General features: G+C 47.7%; 1 protein-coding gene across 1 annotated transcript in view; it reads right to left on the bottom strand.

The window, feature by feature from the left end:
* The window catches only part of LRRC75A (leucine rich repeat containing 75A), a 96,967-nt gene that overhangs the window by 53,468 nt on the left and 24,520 nt on the right, over nt 1-18,979 (bottom strand). The window contains exon 2 of the mRNA XM_076354528.1: nt 9,977-10,105. Within this exon, the coding sequence (XP_076210643.1) occupies nt 9,977-10,105 (129 nt within the window). The remainder of the gene's footprint in view (nt 1-9,976; nt 10,106-18,979) is intronic.

Raw genomic sequence — 18,979 nt, 5'->3', positions numbered from 1 at the left:
AGTAAGAGACCAAGGACTCAGTTCAGATGCTCTCTACATTCATTTGCTTTCATTATGCTCTATCACATCGACAGGGCTGAGCAGCAAACCCTTCCCATGTATCAACAGACTGACTTTTCTGAAATTTCAGATCATTTTCAGCCAGAGACCAAAAAATGCTGCCTCTGACAACCCTCTTGGAAAGCTGGTATCAGTCTGCAGGCAGAGGAGCAGCGCACGCAGGTGACAACCATATCTTATACGGACTTGAGGGTCTAAGGAAGAGGCAGCTAAGATCTGTAAGATCTGGCTTCACCACAGGAGATGGCGTAGATGGGCAAGTGTGGGGTGAGGAAAGAATGTTTTCCAGAAGACAATCTGAAATCCCCAAACACCTCATTTAAAGATGTAGTTTCTTCTTTTATGTCAAGGCACAGCTGCTGAGCCCCAGGTCCTGCCACAATACAAATATTAGAGCCTTCTCCAAGAGACTTCACCGACACTAGAATTGAGCCTTGCTCATCATGACCAACAGCAGAGCATCTCTTATGGCTCTTTTTCTTGCCCACCATGAAGGGGAGGCCGCCAAGAAGCAAGGTGAGAGGAGCCCCTTCTCTGTCCAGCCATAGAGCATCAATGGGAGAGTCAAGAGCAGAGCCAGCGGGGGGCTCTGTCATCTCCTACGGGTTTTTTTCCTCTAGAGGAAAAGAAATTGGGAGGAGAAACAAGGAGGCAGGGAAGAAACAACTGACCCAAGGAACTGGTAGATCCTTCCAAAATGCAGCCACAAACGTTTTCCTTCTCTTTTTGGCACTAAAATACTTGTGCTGACGTGCCCCTTCTCTCTCCTCTTCAGCTTTGGATTCAGCTCTGAAAGTTACCTTGGGTGCTTGGCAACTGCTGCCTTTTGAGAAAAGATGGGGCCACCATGAAATGTCTTTTCCTACTCCTGGTTCTTTTTTTAATCTTCTGCTCCAGCTCTGACCTGCGTGATGATGCTCATCACTGACAAGTGGCATCACCCAAGATGCTCTCGACTGCTTGGCAGAAGAGGGGAAGCTGTGCACGCAGCGCTTTGCACATCACTCGCCGGCTCGTGTGGCACCTGACATTTTGGAGGCATTGCAAAATCCACCTCCCAGCCGACAAAATCCACCCTGCGGCATTTAGGAGGGTTTGCAGATGGTTAGGCAGTGGTTAGGAAAGGTCGTCTTATTATTATGGGAACTGAGCGAGGGGCCTGGCAATTCTGCCAGCTGGTGTTGAGATTTTGGGTTTAAGCAACCCAAAAGAGATAAAAAGATAAAAGTTTGATAAAAGTCACCCTGGCCACACTGGATATTTTTTTTTTTTTTTAAAGCCTCAGTCAGCTCATCCAATAACCATTTGTGTTTATACAATCTCTTTCATCCCAAATTGTGCTGCAGCATTTCAGAGACTTTCAAATCACAGATTCTCTATTCATTGACCCCCCCATGGTATCAGTTAGGTAGCTGGGAACGTGAGAAAGACTTCTTTGTCTCTCCACGTTGCAGTAGGTGTTGCACATGCTGCCATGCCTTAGCCCAATCCCATAAAACACTCAATACTTTTTAATCCAAGGGCATTTTTTATGTCATTGATAACAGGGTGTGCCGGGTGGGCTTCCCCAGGCTGTTCCCCCACGCCTGCATCTTCTGCACCAAACAGGCTCAACTCCCATCACAAGCTGAATTTCCCTGAGAGACATAACTGGTATAAAAGTCTGTAAAGAGAGACCTAAATTTCATAAATAGGCCATGATTTTCATAAATTAGCCCAGGCATCCAAGGGAGATACTAGCTAGCCAGAAAGAGGGATTACCCCATCACACACTGCCTCAGAGAAGGGAAAACAAAGCAGCCTGGGGGTTAAGGGCAGACAAATCCTACACCCACACACCCTTAACAGAAAATTACAGTGTCTTGTACAAAGAAGAGGACAGTTCATCCTATGGCCGTGACACTGGTGCTGTGGGGGAATACAGATTTAGCATCTTTTATGAGGTGCTATTGCTTGAAATATAGTTAATCTACCTGACATTTTAACGTGTTTTTTTTTTAAAAGGACAGGAACACTCTCCCTGGGTTCCTACACCATGAAGTGTGCTTAAATAAAGGGTGGCATCCTGCCACTTCCCCGCTGATGCTGGTGAGGTGTATTTTTTAAAAAAGAAAAATAAGACGCCAGCAGAACAGCACCACGGATCAGACTGTGATTAATTGCTCGACATCCCCAAGCGCAAACGGGCTGAGTACCGGGGAGCAAATTCATAAGGCAGGGAGGAACAAGGACAGCAGGGGCTCCCTCGCATCACACGGGGTTTGGACAAGGAGGCTGAGGCAGGGCTCATCCGCTTTCCCTCTGCAGTCCCATTTCACATATGAAACCAATAATTTGCCAGTAGTGGTACCATCACAGCCCATCCAGACCTCACTGTTATACCCTTTTTAGCCTTAATATTTAAAAAAACCTGCAAAGTGCTGTTTTCCCCTGTTTCCAGGGCACTCTGCTCAGCTTTAGCTCACACACAGGGGCTTTAGAGAACATCTCTCTTTTTGCAAAGAAAAGATCATAGAAACATAGAACCATTAAGGTTGGAAAAGACCTCTAAGATCATCGAGTCCAACCGTCGACCCAACACCCCCATGTCCACTAAACCATGTCCCTAAGCGCCTCATCTACTCATCTTTTAAATACCTCCAGGGATGGGGACTCCACCACTTCCCTGGGCAGCCTGTTCCAACGTTTAACCACTCTTTCGGTAAAGAAAAAATGAGCAGAGGGCACGACACATTGAGTTAGGAAAGAACCAGAGTTGTCATTAGCGGGGTCTGAGCTTCGCAGCCTGTTTCATACTGCAGGATCGTTTAATGTATTGCAGATGTCTTAAATACCCATAAAGAGTGATCTTCACACTTGGAGCAAGACCAGCGCGGGGGGGGGGGGGGGAAGGAGCCATTAATAAAGAATACCATTGACTTAGTTGAATCCCCATCATCCCCTTTGCTTTTATATCAGGTATTTGGGGTTTTAGAGGGTTTTCATTCATAAATCAGCTTCCTTTTATGATGTTTCTTACAGCAAAGAACAAATAATACTTAATGCTCTCGTAGCACTTTGCATCTGCAATCTGAGAGCTTTGCAAGATGTGAGATGCATTTTCCTTGCACATCTAATAGCAAAAGGGAAAGGTAAGAAACTCGTCGAGGCTGACAAGCTCACCCGACAGCCTGTGCCTGAATGTCCCTCAATGTGTCATCACTTCATACCTATAATTTCAGCTCGCGCTGCTGTAAAAATGAGTGTGATGTCAGAAACTTGGAATGATAATTTGAATTCAAGATCAAATAATAATCCAGCTCCTCCTTCATGTGTGTTATGTGCTTGGTTTGGGGATAAAGGCACGAGCTGGTGGTCACGGTATCCTAATTATATTTGTCCTGTATAAACGGAGTTTATTAATACAGTTTTAGCCACGTCACAGCACACAGGACAGTAAATAAGAGGGAAAATGCTCATTTTAGCTTCAACACAGCTCCATCAGAAATAACATGTTTTAAAAATGCAGGGCATAAAAAACTCAATATCTTCTGTAAGTTAAATCTTTATACCACGGGGCTGAAGAAGGGTTAGAAATAGATTATTTCATCCAGGTCACAATAACCACTTTTTCTTTCTGTACTTTGTTTTCATGGGTGACAATTCATGGAATCAAACCCATATTGCAAACCTGATCAATTTACAGCTCGTGCAGGAAAAGACATCTGAGCCGGGGATGCAGCTAAGCATATATTTCTCAAATGACACAGAAGCGAACAAGAAAATAGATCTTCACTCTCTCCAGAGCTACACGGGCAAAATGCATTTTGCTTCCAGTCCCAGCACATCACCTCTCCAGCTACACCAATTGCTTAGAAGAGTTTTTAAATGCCCTCCCTAACACATTGCTGTCACCATATATCTTGAAACACTATGAATTTTGGTGGGGAAGCTGAGGACCATGTTATCTGTTGTACACAGCTTCCACGCTGAGGTGTTTGCCCCTATCTAGCACCCTGCATGGAAACAGGATTTCATCTTTCACCTGTCTTCTTAGTGGAGCTGCAACTTAAGAGGTCCTGGCACCGACAGAAGAACGAACAGGCAAAGCTGGACTTTGGGACGGGGTTTTGCTAAGCTGCTCTGCCAGCCCTTCCCTGGCCACCGACCAGCAGAAAAACCTTCCTCCACAGAAAACAGCAGGATGGGGCTCAGCAAAGCCAAAACCTCATTTTGGATTTATTCTGGGCAGCCTTCAGGGGCTGGAGGAGCTTCCATGGTACATCCCCAGGCCGGTAAGAGCCGGTGCAATCAAACACCCCAAGGTTGCAAGGGAAAAAAGCAGCCTTTGCCCAAGGCCTCACTTTCTCCTCTCCTCTCGGCTCCACTCAGCGCTTATCCCACGTTCAGCAAGTCCTCAAACCTGAGGAAAGCCTGACTCACTCCCTATCACGGTCATCAGTCATCCATACATGTGGCTTTGGTCTGTGGAAAAAGAAACCAGTTTAATGTTCCAATAGCTTATGGCCAGATATTCCTGTTGGCAAAAAGAGCTGCAAATTTTTTACAGGGGCCCTTTGCTCCTTACACGTTTGTGTTTTCAGCTCCTTTGCCTGGAACAACTCCCAGTGGAAACCTGAGCGGCTGCAGGAAAGATATGGGGCATCAGGGCAGCTCCGTCCCACGCCACGCGGCTTTGCCAAAGCATTTTGTCCCCTTTCTCTGTTCACGAGGACAGACAGACATCACCCCGGGGGCTGAGAGCACCAGCAGCACCGGCTGCCTCCTTACCCTGGCCCCGCGTTTTGGAAAGGGGCGGCTGCAGGCTGTGCCTGGAGCTGAGCCACTTTCTGAGGAACTCGCCTGGCACCTTCCCGTGGGCTCTGGGGCTGGAGAGAGGCAGGAAGATAAAAGACTGCCCCAAGGTCATGGCTATGGGGAAGAAAACACTTGTTCAAATGCCTTTGATCCTAGGCAAACACCCCGTTGGAAAAGCATTGCTGCACAATTTGTTTGAGCGTTTCCTGAAGAGCAAAACTGCCTCTTCTAAGGCACAATAAACACCCAAGGTTTACAATAGCTGCACAAGGTGATAAACAGGGAGTGCAACGTCTATGGGCACCACTCAAAACGATGTTCACGTGCAACAGCAGCATTTGTTCGATCTGAAAGCTTCCCCACCAGATAACAACCCGGCAAGCCACAGCAAGAGCTGGGCGGTTGCTCTCACACGGCTCCATCGGCATTTCTGGAGGCACCGCGTGGTCGTGCTGCAGGCACGTCCCGGCCCCTCGAGGAAGGGGTACTCAAGACACCCGGTTTCGGTTGAACTGCATTATAGGTTTGTAACTAAGGATGGGACCGAATCCAAACCCTGACTTCCAAGTGATCTGGAAAAGAGTTTTCGCTTGGCTCTTTTAGCAAAATCACCAGAACACAAGCGCCTCGGGGAAGGCTGGGATCTCAGCGGGGTCTGGAGGGACGCAGTCCAGCCTTTGCACAACATACCCTGATGTCCATACGAAAGCTCACCCAAATGATTTCCGCAGTCAGGCTCATTCAAAGCACTCCAGGCTCCTCCAGCACAAGTTACATTTCTTGCCTTGCTGCTGGTTTGAATTTACTCGCTGGAATAAGCATCCACTGAACTGTGCTGAGCCACAGCCATGTTGGAGAGCCCAGGCCAACTTTTTTCTGGCCACACAGACCAGGATGTGTTTACCCAGAGCTCAGAAAAACGATTAAACTTTTATTTTAGCTCAAAGGAGAGACCAAGGGGTCACCTTTAAGCTAAGGGTGGTATAAATAGAGGCTGAGTGAAAAAAGCAACGTACAGAAAGCCAGAGAAGTGCTCTCTCCAGGAGGGAGGAGAAAAGCAAGACCCCATCACCCCGAGCAGACACGTATTTAATAGAGCAGGTTAAAAGGGACCAGGGTCCAGGTCAGCCCCATTCTTCAGCCACATCTGTCCCACCTCTATACGGATGTGGGCAAGTTCACAGCTGCCTCAACCTACATATTCATGTATATTCGTGCCACGGGATGCAACGGCATACCTTTGGCAGGCAGAGCAAAAGCCAAAACTTCTGCAACACGCCTGGCCCTGAGCTTTCTCCTGCTCTCATATGCTGCTGCCAAGTCTCTGTCAAAGAAACTGCAGGGAGGGAAAGAGGTCTGGGGGAAAGGAGGACTGGATGCTGGAAAATAACCCAGGTGACTAAGGCATGCAGGTTTTTGGGGACATAAAGAAAATCAGCGTCTCAGAAAATCACAGCCAAACACTGGGATGAAATTACTTTTCACCCAGCACCCTGAGCTGCCAAAAAAAAGAGGGTTTAAAGCACAGCTGGTGGCACCTAAAGCCCAAGCAAGGCTAAGTCACGGACTAGGAGCTGCAGCACAGTCCTGTTATTGCTGGACTTGTCACCTGTGCAGTCCCTGCTTCCCTCTCCAAGGCAACACCCATCAATCTCCCAGGGATGCTCCAGGGCTTAGCAACTGTCTGTGAGCCCCTGAGGATCCCTGATGCAGCGCCTCGCTGCACGGCAGAATATGGTGATATTTTCTTTGCTGTATTAATACAGCTGTCGCCGCTCTCATGCGAACACTTGCCACCTGCCAGCATTTGCTGCAGCAGCCTCGTAAGGGACCGCTGGCCTGGAGAAGCCGTCCCTTGCTCCAGCACCAAAGCAACTGCATGGCATGGTGCAAACCCCGAGCTGTGCAAAGGACGGGGGGAGGACCAAGTGCATCCAACAAGCAGCATCTCATGCAGAAGAAGAGCCTCAGAGCTGCATGGGCTGGACTTATTCGGGTTTGCTATTGCATGTTTTACCACCACAGTTTGCTAGAAGCCCATGACTCAGTATTAGGAGTTTGCATCTCTATGCTTATACTGGCACTAACTTCTTCACAGCATTTAGTGCCAAAAGAAACGTGCAGGGAGACATGCAAAAGCAGGTATTTGACAGTGTAGCAGTTCGCCGTTGCATCAGCGGCGTCGGGTTATTTTTACAAGGAGTGCAGAGCGCACACTTGGCCGCGGCTCACCATTAGTCTCCCAGGGCAAAACGTGGAGGAGAAACCAGTTTAGTCACGATGCTTTGGAAAAGGGTAACCTCAGCTGGGGAACGGGGCCTCTCTGCCTGGAAACACGCCCGTCAAAATAGGTTTCTCCAGTTTCCCATCTCATTGCCCCATGGGGGAGGAGAGAGGAGAGGATCTCATTCTCCATAAGAAAAGGGAAAGGGATATATTGGTATCCTTGCAGGGGTTTAGCTATGCAGCACAGGGATGTGTCTGTATCTTGAGCTCATGCTGTAGGACACGGGACATCCTCGGTCTAGAGAGAGAGATTTAGGTCCCTGATGTCCCCGAGCCATGTCTGCACGCTGCTGCACTCGCTCCACCCTTCCCAACACGGTTTATTGAGTGTAGAGAGTTTTATGAAGCACTCCCAGAGCCAGTTTCACACTGTAGTCCAGGCAAACACACCCCGAGCATCACTGCAGCTTTTCCTCAGCAAAATTAAAGAAATGTTTAAGTATTTCAAAAAAGTAATTTCCTCATTTTTAAATAGCGGTGGAGGCTATTATTAAGTAAAACATTCCCAAGAAACAGCAGTGAATGACTCTATCCCTTCATACACTCTTACAGGAAATTAAAGACCCATTATTAGCAGTAAGTACAGGAAAGCGATGCCTCCAGGTCCCAGCTCGGACCCCTGCCATATCACACCGGGCACATCATACCTATGGACTGTCCCTTCCCAACAAGAGCTTAAAAATGCCACAGGCAAATCAAAAGGAGGCATGAGATGGGTAAGCACCTTGCAGTTCAGCAGCAGAGATGAGAACAGATGAGCTAGCTCTGAGTTTGCTGTCTCCAGGAGGGAAAAACGAACAAACAACCCCCCCCTCCAACAAAATCCAAGGATACAGAGTGCAACAAGCGTGCTCTTGGCAGAAATTCAGAGGCCTGATGAGCTCGCTGGGACCTGCTGGGAGATACACACATCCCCTCCAGGAACACCCGAAAAATATCTGGGGTTCACCGTGTGATCCCCAACGGGCACTGGGTCTTGCTCAGATGTCCCCCCTGAGACATGGCTGGGACATTGGTGGTGCTGCCCTCCAGGAGGGCTGCAGGAAGGGCTACACCCCTCTGCATCACAGGGGATGGACCCACAAACATCAGGTATGCACCCCGCCTGGGGCATTTGCACCTCTCCTCCCCGCTTCAGGTTACGTCAGTGTATGAAGTCTTATGTGCAGTAATGAACCTGGATGATTGACGCCATGGCGCTGCTCCAGGCAGCTCTTTCCCAAGGACAAAAAGGCATGGGAAGGGTTTGGAGGATGGGGAAGGAGAGTGTTTGGAATAACATGGCCTGGGAGGTGGTTCCTGGTGGCCCTCAAACAGAGCTCCATCACATCTGCAAGCGTGACCAGAGCCAAACACAGTTTACGGGGGTGGAAGGGCTTCCTTTTTGCTCAAAGCGAACTTTTTGGTAGCTTATTGGTTCCAGACAGCAAGTTCAGGGAAGCCACACAGCTCCCACACTCCCAGGGAAGCTGTTACAATGAAGATGTCCCATCAGGAAGCTCTGCAAACCCTCCTTCGGGCTTACCGGAAAACATCACTCAGCTTCTTCCTACAATTCACATCATTTGTTTTAAGTGCAACCTTAATTCCTGACAAGCAATGTGCAGGGGAGAAGAAAAACACAACCATGACAGATGAGCCTTCAGCTCCCCCACCACACTCTGACTTGTACCAGACAAGATGAAACACGGACAGAAATGTCTCTTTAGGAGGAAGCCCATTCCTGGGAGTTTCAAGAGGAGTCGAGGGAGCATCACTGACTACAGCTCCTGCTCACCCTACAGCCTGCACAGTGCTTTGCAGAGGAAAGGTATTTCCTCTGAAAGGTGCATATCTTAGATACTTGCAAATGATTCATCTTTGGTGCACGACATGTCACCATGACTATAGCGCCAGGACACATCACACTGATTTAGCAGAGCTGTGCCGTCCTCCCAAAATTACAGATAGGGAACTGCAGCACAGGGGGACTAAGAGCTCAAAAATCCCCAGAGATCTGATGCCACCTACATCTCCTATGATCACCGTCTGGTAGCTTTTGGTCTTCTCTCTTACCCCTCCTCCTCCTCAACCAGCGTGTTTTGAGAGATCAGACATTTTATACCTTTCCAAGCCTACGCTGCTCTGCAAATCAGACACCAACAATATTGCTTATTTAAAAGAAAGCCTGGGGAAAGAAACCTTAATTAACCAAACAGCCAGTGGCCACCACGCAAAGTCACATTTACCATGGAAAGGAAGGGAAGGGAAGGGAAGGGAGTCAGCCTGGGATTTTCAAAAGCCCTGTGATGCTATAGCCGCCAGTGAGCAAACGGGGCTGAGAGTTTTAAAAGCCCATATCTGCCTGGCGCTGCGCTGACAGAGAAACCTGCTCATGTCCGAGCCCAAACAGCAGCCCACGGAGGCTGTGCTTTTTTTGGGAACCTGGCCTTGAAGGCACAGCCAAGGACTCTCTTGTCATTCGGTGTCATGATAAATATTGCACAAGGGTGAGGAACGGTCTGTTACCCTTGCGAGGCAGAAAGTGTTCCTGATGGGGTAAGGTCTTTAACACAGAAAGAAAAAGTGGCAGAAAGCAGAAATCATTTGCAAAACAGAGTGCTAACAGCCAAAGTACTAACGTTAGGTGAACGTCACTTGGTCAGCTGAAAAGCCCGATACTGTGCAATCAAACCACGATTTCCGAGCAGGTCCTCTCTGTCCAAAGACACACAAGCACAGCAGTAACCAGCAGACTTTTTCCCTGGAACTCAGAGGTGAGCTCTATTCTCCCAGCAGAACTGTTTCCCAAGACAGCACAGTTATGGAGGTGTAATGAGTCCATGGTACCTACCGGTTTGGGGCAGTGGATGTATCTAGCAAGGCTGATGATCAAGTCATGAGTGATCGGATCCACCAGGTTTCGAAAGCTGGCGTATCGATAGAGGACATCATCCAGAGAGGTTGACTCCATTCCCAAATCCTGCAGAAAACAGGGTAAAGGAGCAATATAAGACGTGCTACAAAAGCCAGCGCTAGCATGGATCTTAAAATTAGCCCACATTGGTGGTCCCCATGAAGAAGCCAAGAAGGAAGCGATCACCACCACCACCCAACACAAGGAAGGAACACATGAGCATGAAAGCTGCGCTCCTGTGCTTTATCTGCTCTGCAAAGAGGTGTTAGGGCTGCAGGGTGAACACCCTCATGCCTCTCACAAGCCATAAATCCACTGAGCGAACAGTATGCTTGCAACAAGGTAAAAATCAAAGATGACTCCAGTGAACGTGACAGTTTGATCAGCATGAAACTGGAATTGGAGAATAAATACAGCGTAGATGTGCTCTGGGTCTGCTGTGCATAGGGAGGAAGGAATGAGCCTAAAATTGCAGCAAGGAAATCAGGAGGATAAATTGGGGGGGTTTGGGAAGAGCGAAGTGCTGGACTAGATTGCCTGGGGAAGGGGTGGAGGCTCTGCCATTGGAGACTGGACAAGGACGTGTCAAGAACAGTTCAGATCGAGCTGATCCTGCCCTAGGGATGGATCAGACCTCGAGGTCCCCTCCAAGACTATTTTCTAAGATTTTCAATCCTTAGACATAATAATTTGAGGAATTTTGGCAGAGAACTCATCGTTATATTAAATATGTTAATGCACAGGAACAAGGAGGGGAAGGGTTATATATAGTGTACTCCCTTTACTTCAAATATTTCATCTCCACTATGTTTTGTTCCTCAGCAGCAGCCGATCAGGGGACAGGACAGCACTCCTCTCAGATGAACACATGTTGCAGAGAGGTCCACCAGCCACCCCATAGGACAACCCTGTGCCAGAGTGGGTCCATCAAGGAGATGTGCCTCACAGGTCTCATCCAACACCTGAGCTCCAGGAGAGCTGGGCTCATTTTCCAGCCCCACCTTACTGGGGCTTGAGCTTGAGCAAGCCATTTCCCTTTTGCCTTTTATTTTTGACAGGAATAAGATGGTTTGTATTTCTCTTCAAAGGCCTGCTTTTGCTTTTAAAGAGTGAAGCCCAGAAGCAGCCTCCTCTACTCACTATGGATGGGATTTAGCAAAATGAAGGCCCATAAACCCTACCGCATTTCAGGAAACTCATCTCTCCTTTGGGTAATGCGTCTACCTTCCCATAGCGGAGACGCCACCACACCTACCCCAAGGTACTTACTCTCCAGATGACCTCTACAAGACCTGGTGGGCAGGGACATATCCATATTGAGACCTGCCTGCCATCCTGCCACGCATTTTGGCAAGATAGAGCCCCTACACTGCCAAAACAACGTGGAAGCGGTTGTTTGTCCGCCAACACTGAATAGTGGAGACGTAACTTGGTAAGGAAGAACTGACCGCCAGCATTGCATCAGTGCAAACACTTGTGTAGGAAGCCACAAGCTCTGGTCCTTCAAGCTCTCACTGGCAACGGGAGCTGGGTTTGTAAGCTGGTGGGCTGGTCCAGCTCTGAGCGTCTACTCCTGCTTCTTGAACCAAAACACAGCAGAAATGAGGAATCATTTCAACTATCCACTAAAAAACAGGCAATGATTAATTTCTCCTATCTATATCTCCACTAGCACTGAGGAAAATGACTTCTGACCACCAAGAACAGGCACGCTGGAGACAGAGGCTTGTCCACAGCTGTGTCAAATGCCAAGTCCTCCTCCCACATAGCTGGTGGCATCTGGCACGAAGAATTTAATGAATTTCATGCAGACACACGTGTCTCTGGTGGTGAAAAGGCCTGCTGCCCACCACTGGCAGCACTCCCAGGGATTAATCGTGGTGCCATCAAACCAAACTGGCCCAGTTCTACCAAGTATGTGAGGCTGAAAAGAGCTGAGCTGCAAAAACGAGATGGAAGTTTCAGGTGAAGAAGGAATGAGCAATGCAAGAAACATGCATAAAGAGGAATGCATTTGGTGCTCTGGTCCTCTTCTTAGGGAAAACCAACCGGCTACAGGGATGAAATGTAGGAGGGGACCCCGAGGCCAGGGGGTGCTGTCATGTGGAGCTGAGGAAAGTGAAACATAGAAGTTATTTATAAGGTGCCAGTAATAGGAAGGTGTTATTTGGCCACATGGGAGTCTCAGTCTGGCAAAGTGACTCAATATAAAAAAAAAAAAAAATAAAAAATAAAAAAAAGTGTCAGGCACACAGCACAGGGCTGGGACAATCTTATTCACCATCACCTTGCAAAAAGCAGTCCTTCCTGACTCTCTTTTTATTTATAGTTTCGACTAATAACTTGTTATTTATTGAACATTTTGCACTTCTGCAGAACGTGTCATGTGAGGACATTAGAGCATCTCACAACCGCAAATGGCACTTATCACCCACAACCACAAGTCCTTACATTTAGAAGTGATGCATTGGAAAGGAAGGCATCACATAGAGGCATTATCTCCCTCACAGAGCTGAGCAGAGCAGCTCAGTGAGATGTTAAGCCCTGCAGGTGTGAGAAAGGAGTCCACCTCAAACCTGGGCTACAGCCAAAGCACTGCAGCTCCCAGCCCTCGCAGTATAAATGCAGTTTTTGCCCAAACAAGTAGAAGTGCAGTAGGGTTGGATATAGCTGCTGTTGTAGGAAATCAAAAAAATCAACACAGCAGTAAGAAAGCAGCTTCACATGGTCTTAAAAAAAAAAAAAAAAAAAAGATAATCACAGACCTGAGTAACCTCCCTTTGTACATGTACACATGGATAAAGACCAGGCAGAAAAATAGAAACACAATTCAGGAGCTTCAACTATCAGAAATTCATGATCCCTGTCAGACCCAGGGCACAGATGGGGACAGAAACGTGTGGCTGAAGGTGGGGACTGTCCCCTAAATCCTGGCAACACTTTGCAGTTCGATCAGCTTAGGTGTGCGTTAAAAACCCTGAGACAACTGTCCCCCGGCTGATGTCCCCGAGCTCCGCCCAGGGTAGCAGTCTGTAGCTCACTATCGACAGCCACACACACCATTTGTTAATAATTTACAAGAAAAAGTTCCCTTTCTCCTGCCCCCAGTGTTTTACTACAGCAAATCCAAGCCAATAACACCTTGGCACCCTGCAATAAATTGGAGCCTGTCCTGAGCTCAGAGATGCTCCGGCCCCTATGAACCACGTGGGAAGGCACATTGGTTGTACGTGCTGATGCTCTGTGACTTCAGACAGGCTGAAAATGATCATCTTCACTTAAAAAAAAAAGAAAAATCTATTCCATCTTAAGACACTGGCTGTAGCAGTCAGAGGGTGCAATTACAGCAAGTCTTCAGCATACTGGTTTCCTTATTTTTAGGGGCATCACCGCAGCACTGACTGAGTTAACACCGGCTTTCCTGACGCTTTGACTGCAAACACGCCATTTGGTAAAAAGAGCCGAGGCAGTTAAAAAAACCACATGTCTGGAGCTGTTCTCCCTTGCCGGGAGCACCAAAAAAGCCCCAAAACAATAAATCCAACCGGCCACGAAACCCAACCGGCCAATGCACCTACTGATTGCAAACATACCCAGTTTGAAAAATAAAGAGGCTGAACTGATTTATGATCTATCCCATGGCTTCTGCCAAGTTGGCACTTAAAAAAAATGAATTCATCTCAGCATCGAGATCTAGAGCTAAGATGAGGGCGTGCGCTGTGCTCCCCAGGAGCAGCACTGTGGCGGCCAGGCCAGCCCACCAAAGCGGCTCCGGCACGGTTGGGTTTAATTAGGCTGGAAAAACTAATTCCTTTGTTCAACACCGTCTTCCTCCTCATGTATTTCAGCACCATATAGATCCACGGGTGACTGCGCAGAACCGGATGGGTTCAGGAACTTGGGCTCCTTTGCAAGAGGAAAAAAAGGAGAAATAGATATTGTGCAGAGAATGTAGGGCAGGAAGATCCTCAAAGCAAACTCCCACTCTTTCAGGGAGAGAAACACCTCTCCTAACAGCAGTGCGGATGTTACCTTCCCAGTCCAGTAGAGCTCAACATTGGGATTAAGAAAACATCAAGTAAAAGCTGGATTTGGCCCACGGTCATATGGCATCACTGGCAAACACCACGCACTACCGAAGGAGCTGGTTTTGGGGCCTGGTAGAAGTAATCCTGCACACGCAGCTCTCAACAGCTGGGATCTTTGAGGATCAAACCAGGCTTAGCATCTTTCCACTTCCATTTAAGCATCTCAGAACTCTGACAATTTTCTCTTAAGCTAAAATTAAAAATGTAGAACCAATAAATCGGAGAATTTCTCCTCCTCTCTCCTGGGAGAGCTTACATTTTTCACACGAAGTATTCCTTCCTCCCTCCTGGTACGCATTTTTTTATGCACAGATGTCTTTCTCAGCTGCTCCCTAAATCTCTCTGCCACACCAACATTGTCTTTTTTCCACCACATGTAATATTTTAAAGCCACTCAAAGTTGAAACTTGTTCAAGGCCAAGTGATGAGCTCATCTGCAATTTAATAACTTAACACCAGTTCATGCTGTCAGCAGCAAATCACGAATCGCTAGCTTTGGAGAAAACGCCCAGCATCTGGCTTGAGTCACTTGGGGTTTTTTCAGCACGTTCCCTTTTCCCAGGGGATCTTTACCTGGATAGTAAGTGCAACTTTCAATAGGTAGGGTATAAGGGTTTAAAATGATGTTACTTACGAGACAGGCTGGACCATGACTTTCTTGGCGTAGGCTAGAGGGGTGTTTTTCTAGTGTGCACCCAAAACCCCGCGCTGTGCTGAGATGGTTCAGGAAGGTTTACGCATGTGCGGCAAGAGAAGGGGAACATCTCTGCATCCCTGAGCCACCTCGAGTCCTGACATCCCCATGGGTACTGGCAGGAGGAGGCCAAGAGGACACTTCAGAGCAGCATGTTCAACAGCACATCTACCCCCATGAGGCAGCTGGCGCTAATGCCCAGCTCGAGCAGGATTTGGGATTAACGACACAAAACAAGCAGAGGAAGTCAGGAATGCAGAATTGACTGAAAGCAACCCAAAGGCTGCTTCTGAGTGGATCAAAAAGCACCGGGGAAGAAGCTGCCAACCCTGACGTCAGGCAGCTCCCTGCAACTCGAGCTGCTGCCCCTGAGTCTGTCTTACCAAACCGTGCCTACTGCTGAGCACATCAGCTGAAGTCTTGCTTTGCCAGGCAAGACTAAGGAGTAGGGAGAGGAGACCACTTTGGGGCTGAACAGAAAAGCAGGAGTCTTGCTCAACTCATTTTGCTGCGCATCCTCTCTGCCGTCAGCCATGACCTTCCTGCAATTTATCTGATTTGTTTCCAGCTTTAGGAGGCTGAGAGAAAGCCAAACCACTCGTCAGTCCTTGGGGATGGCTTACCCACCGGAAGGAAAGCTTCCTGCCACCAACTAGTTGCATTCAGCCTCCACAGGAAGAGTCTTCTGCAAATGTAGCAACGCAAAGCTTAGATTTAAAAAAAAAAAAAAAAGAAAAAAAAACAACAAAAAAACAAACACAAAAAAACCACCAAACAAACAAAAAAAAAAACTGTGAAGGAATTAGAAATTTAAACCAAAGCAGTCCGGCAGAAAAATGTAATGCCTCCCTCCATGGCAGCCAGCAATGGAAACTTCCCAGCCACAGCCATGAAAGGCATAAAAGAACCCAATTATTTTGGAAAAACACCAAGCCAGGTGAGAGCCCAGGCACGGTCAGTCCTGCTGCCCCGCAGAGCTGATGCTGTGCTAGATGCTCTCTTCAACCTGCGTCCCTTTTTCAAGCAAAAACCACAGGAACAGCCCTTCCACCCAAAAACCAGCCCAAACTAAGAGCTCACCATTGACTTCCCCAGGCCAACACTACCCAAGCAATGCCATTTTGCCAGTGAAAAAGGAAAAATGAATGCAAGGCATTTGGGAGCTGTACCCCCAGCTTATCTTTCCCTAGTGCCAGGTAAAACAACTTGTTATTCCCCTTCTGCTGCCTGTCAAAAAATGCAGCACGACAACAGCTAACAGTTGAGCAACCGGCTTTTGAAGCTCCAAGTTGTGTTTCCATGAGACACAGCATCGTGTAATACTCCCCTAAGCCACAAGGAGCCATAAGCAATGGAAGTCAAGCCCATTTCCGCTTATTAAACTATTTATCATTGCAAATTGAATTGCAAATAGAGGAAAATTCAGCAGGTCCACATGAAAAGTCATACGAGAAAGCAGATTATGCTGTTGCTGCTTTCATTAACACGGAGTGAATGCAGTTACCAGCTGCCGTATGAGGTTACTGTGTAAAATATCACCCCGAGCTTCTGCAATCACGGCTGCTCATAAATATCCTGATAGCTGCTATTTGGCCAGCACCTCATCCAAAACTATTTCTTATCTCCACTAATAGCCAGGGCAGCATAATGAATTTCCAAGCGGAGAGGCTGGTATTATAAACAAGGGTTGGGCATGAAGGAAGAGAAGGATTAATATCGTGTGAAATCAATCATCTGCAGGAACTTATCTGGGAAAAATGATTTCATGAGGTGAGCATTAGCAATGCGGTGAGTAAGGTCAGCTCAGAGTGACAGGCATGTGAGATGTGACTCAACAGCAAGCACAGTGTGGGTTGCTCAAAGGCTACGGGGTTGGTTTTCTTGATGGAGGACATATTTAGCTGCTCAACCCCCGTGCCTTGTGAAGTACCCCCTTGAAAAGAAGCAAACAAAATATTTCTTGCCTTTGATCTTTAGGATGTTTGACTCCATCACAAATCCTCCGATGTCTGGGTTGACTTATGAGGTTAGTAAGCCACAGTAAAACTTGGTATTTATGGATTTGCCAGCTGCAAATGGCCGTGGCTGGCCACAGCGCCTCGGATCAGCCTCCACCTGTTTTGCACATGATGAGCTCTCCGGCATTTGCTTCACAGCTAATAAGTTTGGTGCTGCTTTACTTTCCTATGATAAGACCAAGCAATGTGGAAGAGCATTGCTGGAAAGATTATCTGCCTGGTGCATTTATTGCAGCCCAATAGCTCCACTCATTCGCGTACACCCCTATAAACCATGCGTTTATACATTGCAATAAGGTGTTTTAGACATGCTATAAACAGCTTAATTCTTAACCGGGTATCCTAAGGAAACCAGGCTGAAATAGTCACGCTATCCATCCATCTCCTTCTCCTCTTCCCCAAGCAGCTTTTAACACAGGAACCAATTTCACAGGTTGAGAGAGGAGTAAAGCATCTGAAAGGTAATGACGTTCCAACAGGTTTTGGGAAAAAACAGACCTCAGCAATGCAAAGATGCCCAAGTTTGCACCTTCGAAGAGGGCAGGCAACATTTAGCAGTCACGTGTGGCTCGGCTGTGACCGGGCAGCCGGTGGTGGGACCAGTACATCTGGATGGGGCATCGCAGAAGGCACCCTGGGAACCTCCAAACAAACCAGCAATTGCTACTGCAAATTTCTATGTCTAATCCACCAGAATGATGCAAAAATGGAGTTTAAATATGTGGGATATTTTCTGTTTAACAGAGTTAATATTGGTTTGGAACCAACAATTGCTCATTCAAGCCTCAAGTGAGTGTACAGTTAGACAAGAGAGTCAATGTTTCAGTGAAGAAGTAAACATTTCCCTGGCAGATTGACTCAAATAATAAATGGTGGCAGCTTGAACCCCCTCCAGGAGGCCGGAATTATAGAAGCTCGGAGAGACGGATTAATGGACAGAGATATGATGCCGTCATCCAGATAATAAACAACTGCGAATAAGAGATTTGCAGAAGAATGCGCTGTGTTTATTTTAAACTGAGAGGCAAATGCAATTACCCCAACTGGAGTGTGGCCAGACCACAGCTAACAGACTTCTTCAGGAAAGTGCCTGTGGATATTTAATGAGAATAGATAGCTTCAGCTACCCACCCCATCTTGATTTACAGTGGGATCCCAGTATAGAAAAAGCTTGGAAACACTATTTGGGGAAGGTGACTCCAGGCCTTCCTTTGAACAATAAAAAAATTTAGATCCATCACTGCCTTTAACACAAGAGTTCATCTTAAGCTCACAAAATATTATTCACTCATCCCTTCTAAACCAGCGGGAGCTGCCTGCATCCCGGTTTCCCATCCAACCTGGTGCATCAATCTGGGGCTCCAGCCCCAAGCCAGGATCCTGCTGGCCACGCAGAGCCTCCACCAGATGGCTTTCTGGTGGGACTTGTCGCTTCTTTCTCCTGCTCCCCAGATGGATGGGTGACAGCAGCAACCTCCCAGCAACGCACCCCAGCCAGTCTCAGCCCTAAGGTGCAAGAGCCTCTTTTGCTCTGCACCAAAATGCTTCCAAGGAGAGCGATCCCCCAAGGTCTTCCTCCTGCAAAGGAAAGACGGGGGCAGAAAAAGCCACAGGTCTAAGGGCAAGATGTGGAGGAGGCTGTGAGCAAACACACCGGTCTCTCCAGTTTGCCGACAGCTGAGTACAAACACCGAAGGGCCACTCTCACGGCCTCCTCACCTCCTGCTAGCCAACTCCACCCAGAGCCCACCACATTACATGGCTAAAATTCAAAGAAAAAGGTTAACGCATCAACCCTGCAAGACACCCACCCTATTAACTCTGCTCTTGCTGCTGGAACTCCCATTAACAACTCCGCAGTGAAGCATTAAAAGGAAGTATGACAAATTTAATCAAGCATCTGTGATTTCCATCCTCATGTGTCTGCTAAAAGAGCTTGCTGGAACAACCCAGATGCTGACTGGAGTGTCCAAACCACAGGTCAGAAGGACAACTTCAATTTATCATTCCTGCTGCTCTGTGACTAGTACCTTTCACTATTAAAGGCAGTAGGGGTTGCACAGAGACTCCTGCCCCAGCATGGGTCAGTGGCTGATCCCCAGGATGAAGGCTACTCACCAGCCCCAGCCTTGACTGCACT

Source organism: Aptenodytes patagonicus, chromosome 17, assembly GCF_965638725.1.
Source record: "Aptenodytes patagonicus chromosome 17, bAptPat1.pri.cur, whole genome shotgun sequence".
Taxonomy (NCBI): Eukaryota; Metazoa; Chordata; class Aves; order Sphenisciformes; family Spheniscidae; genus Aptenodytes; species Aptenodytes patagonicus.
The sequence above is the reverse complement of the archived record's forward strand: the minus strand, read 5'-3'. Positions and strand labels throughout refer to the sequence as shown.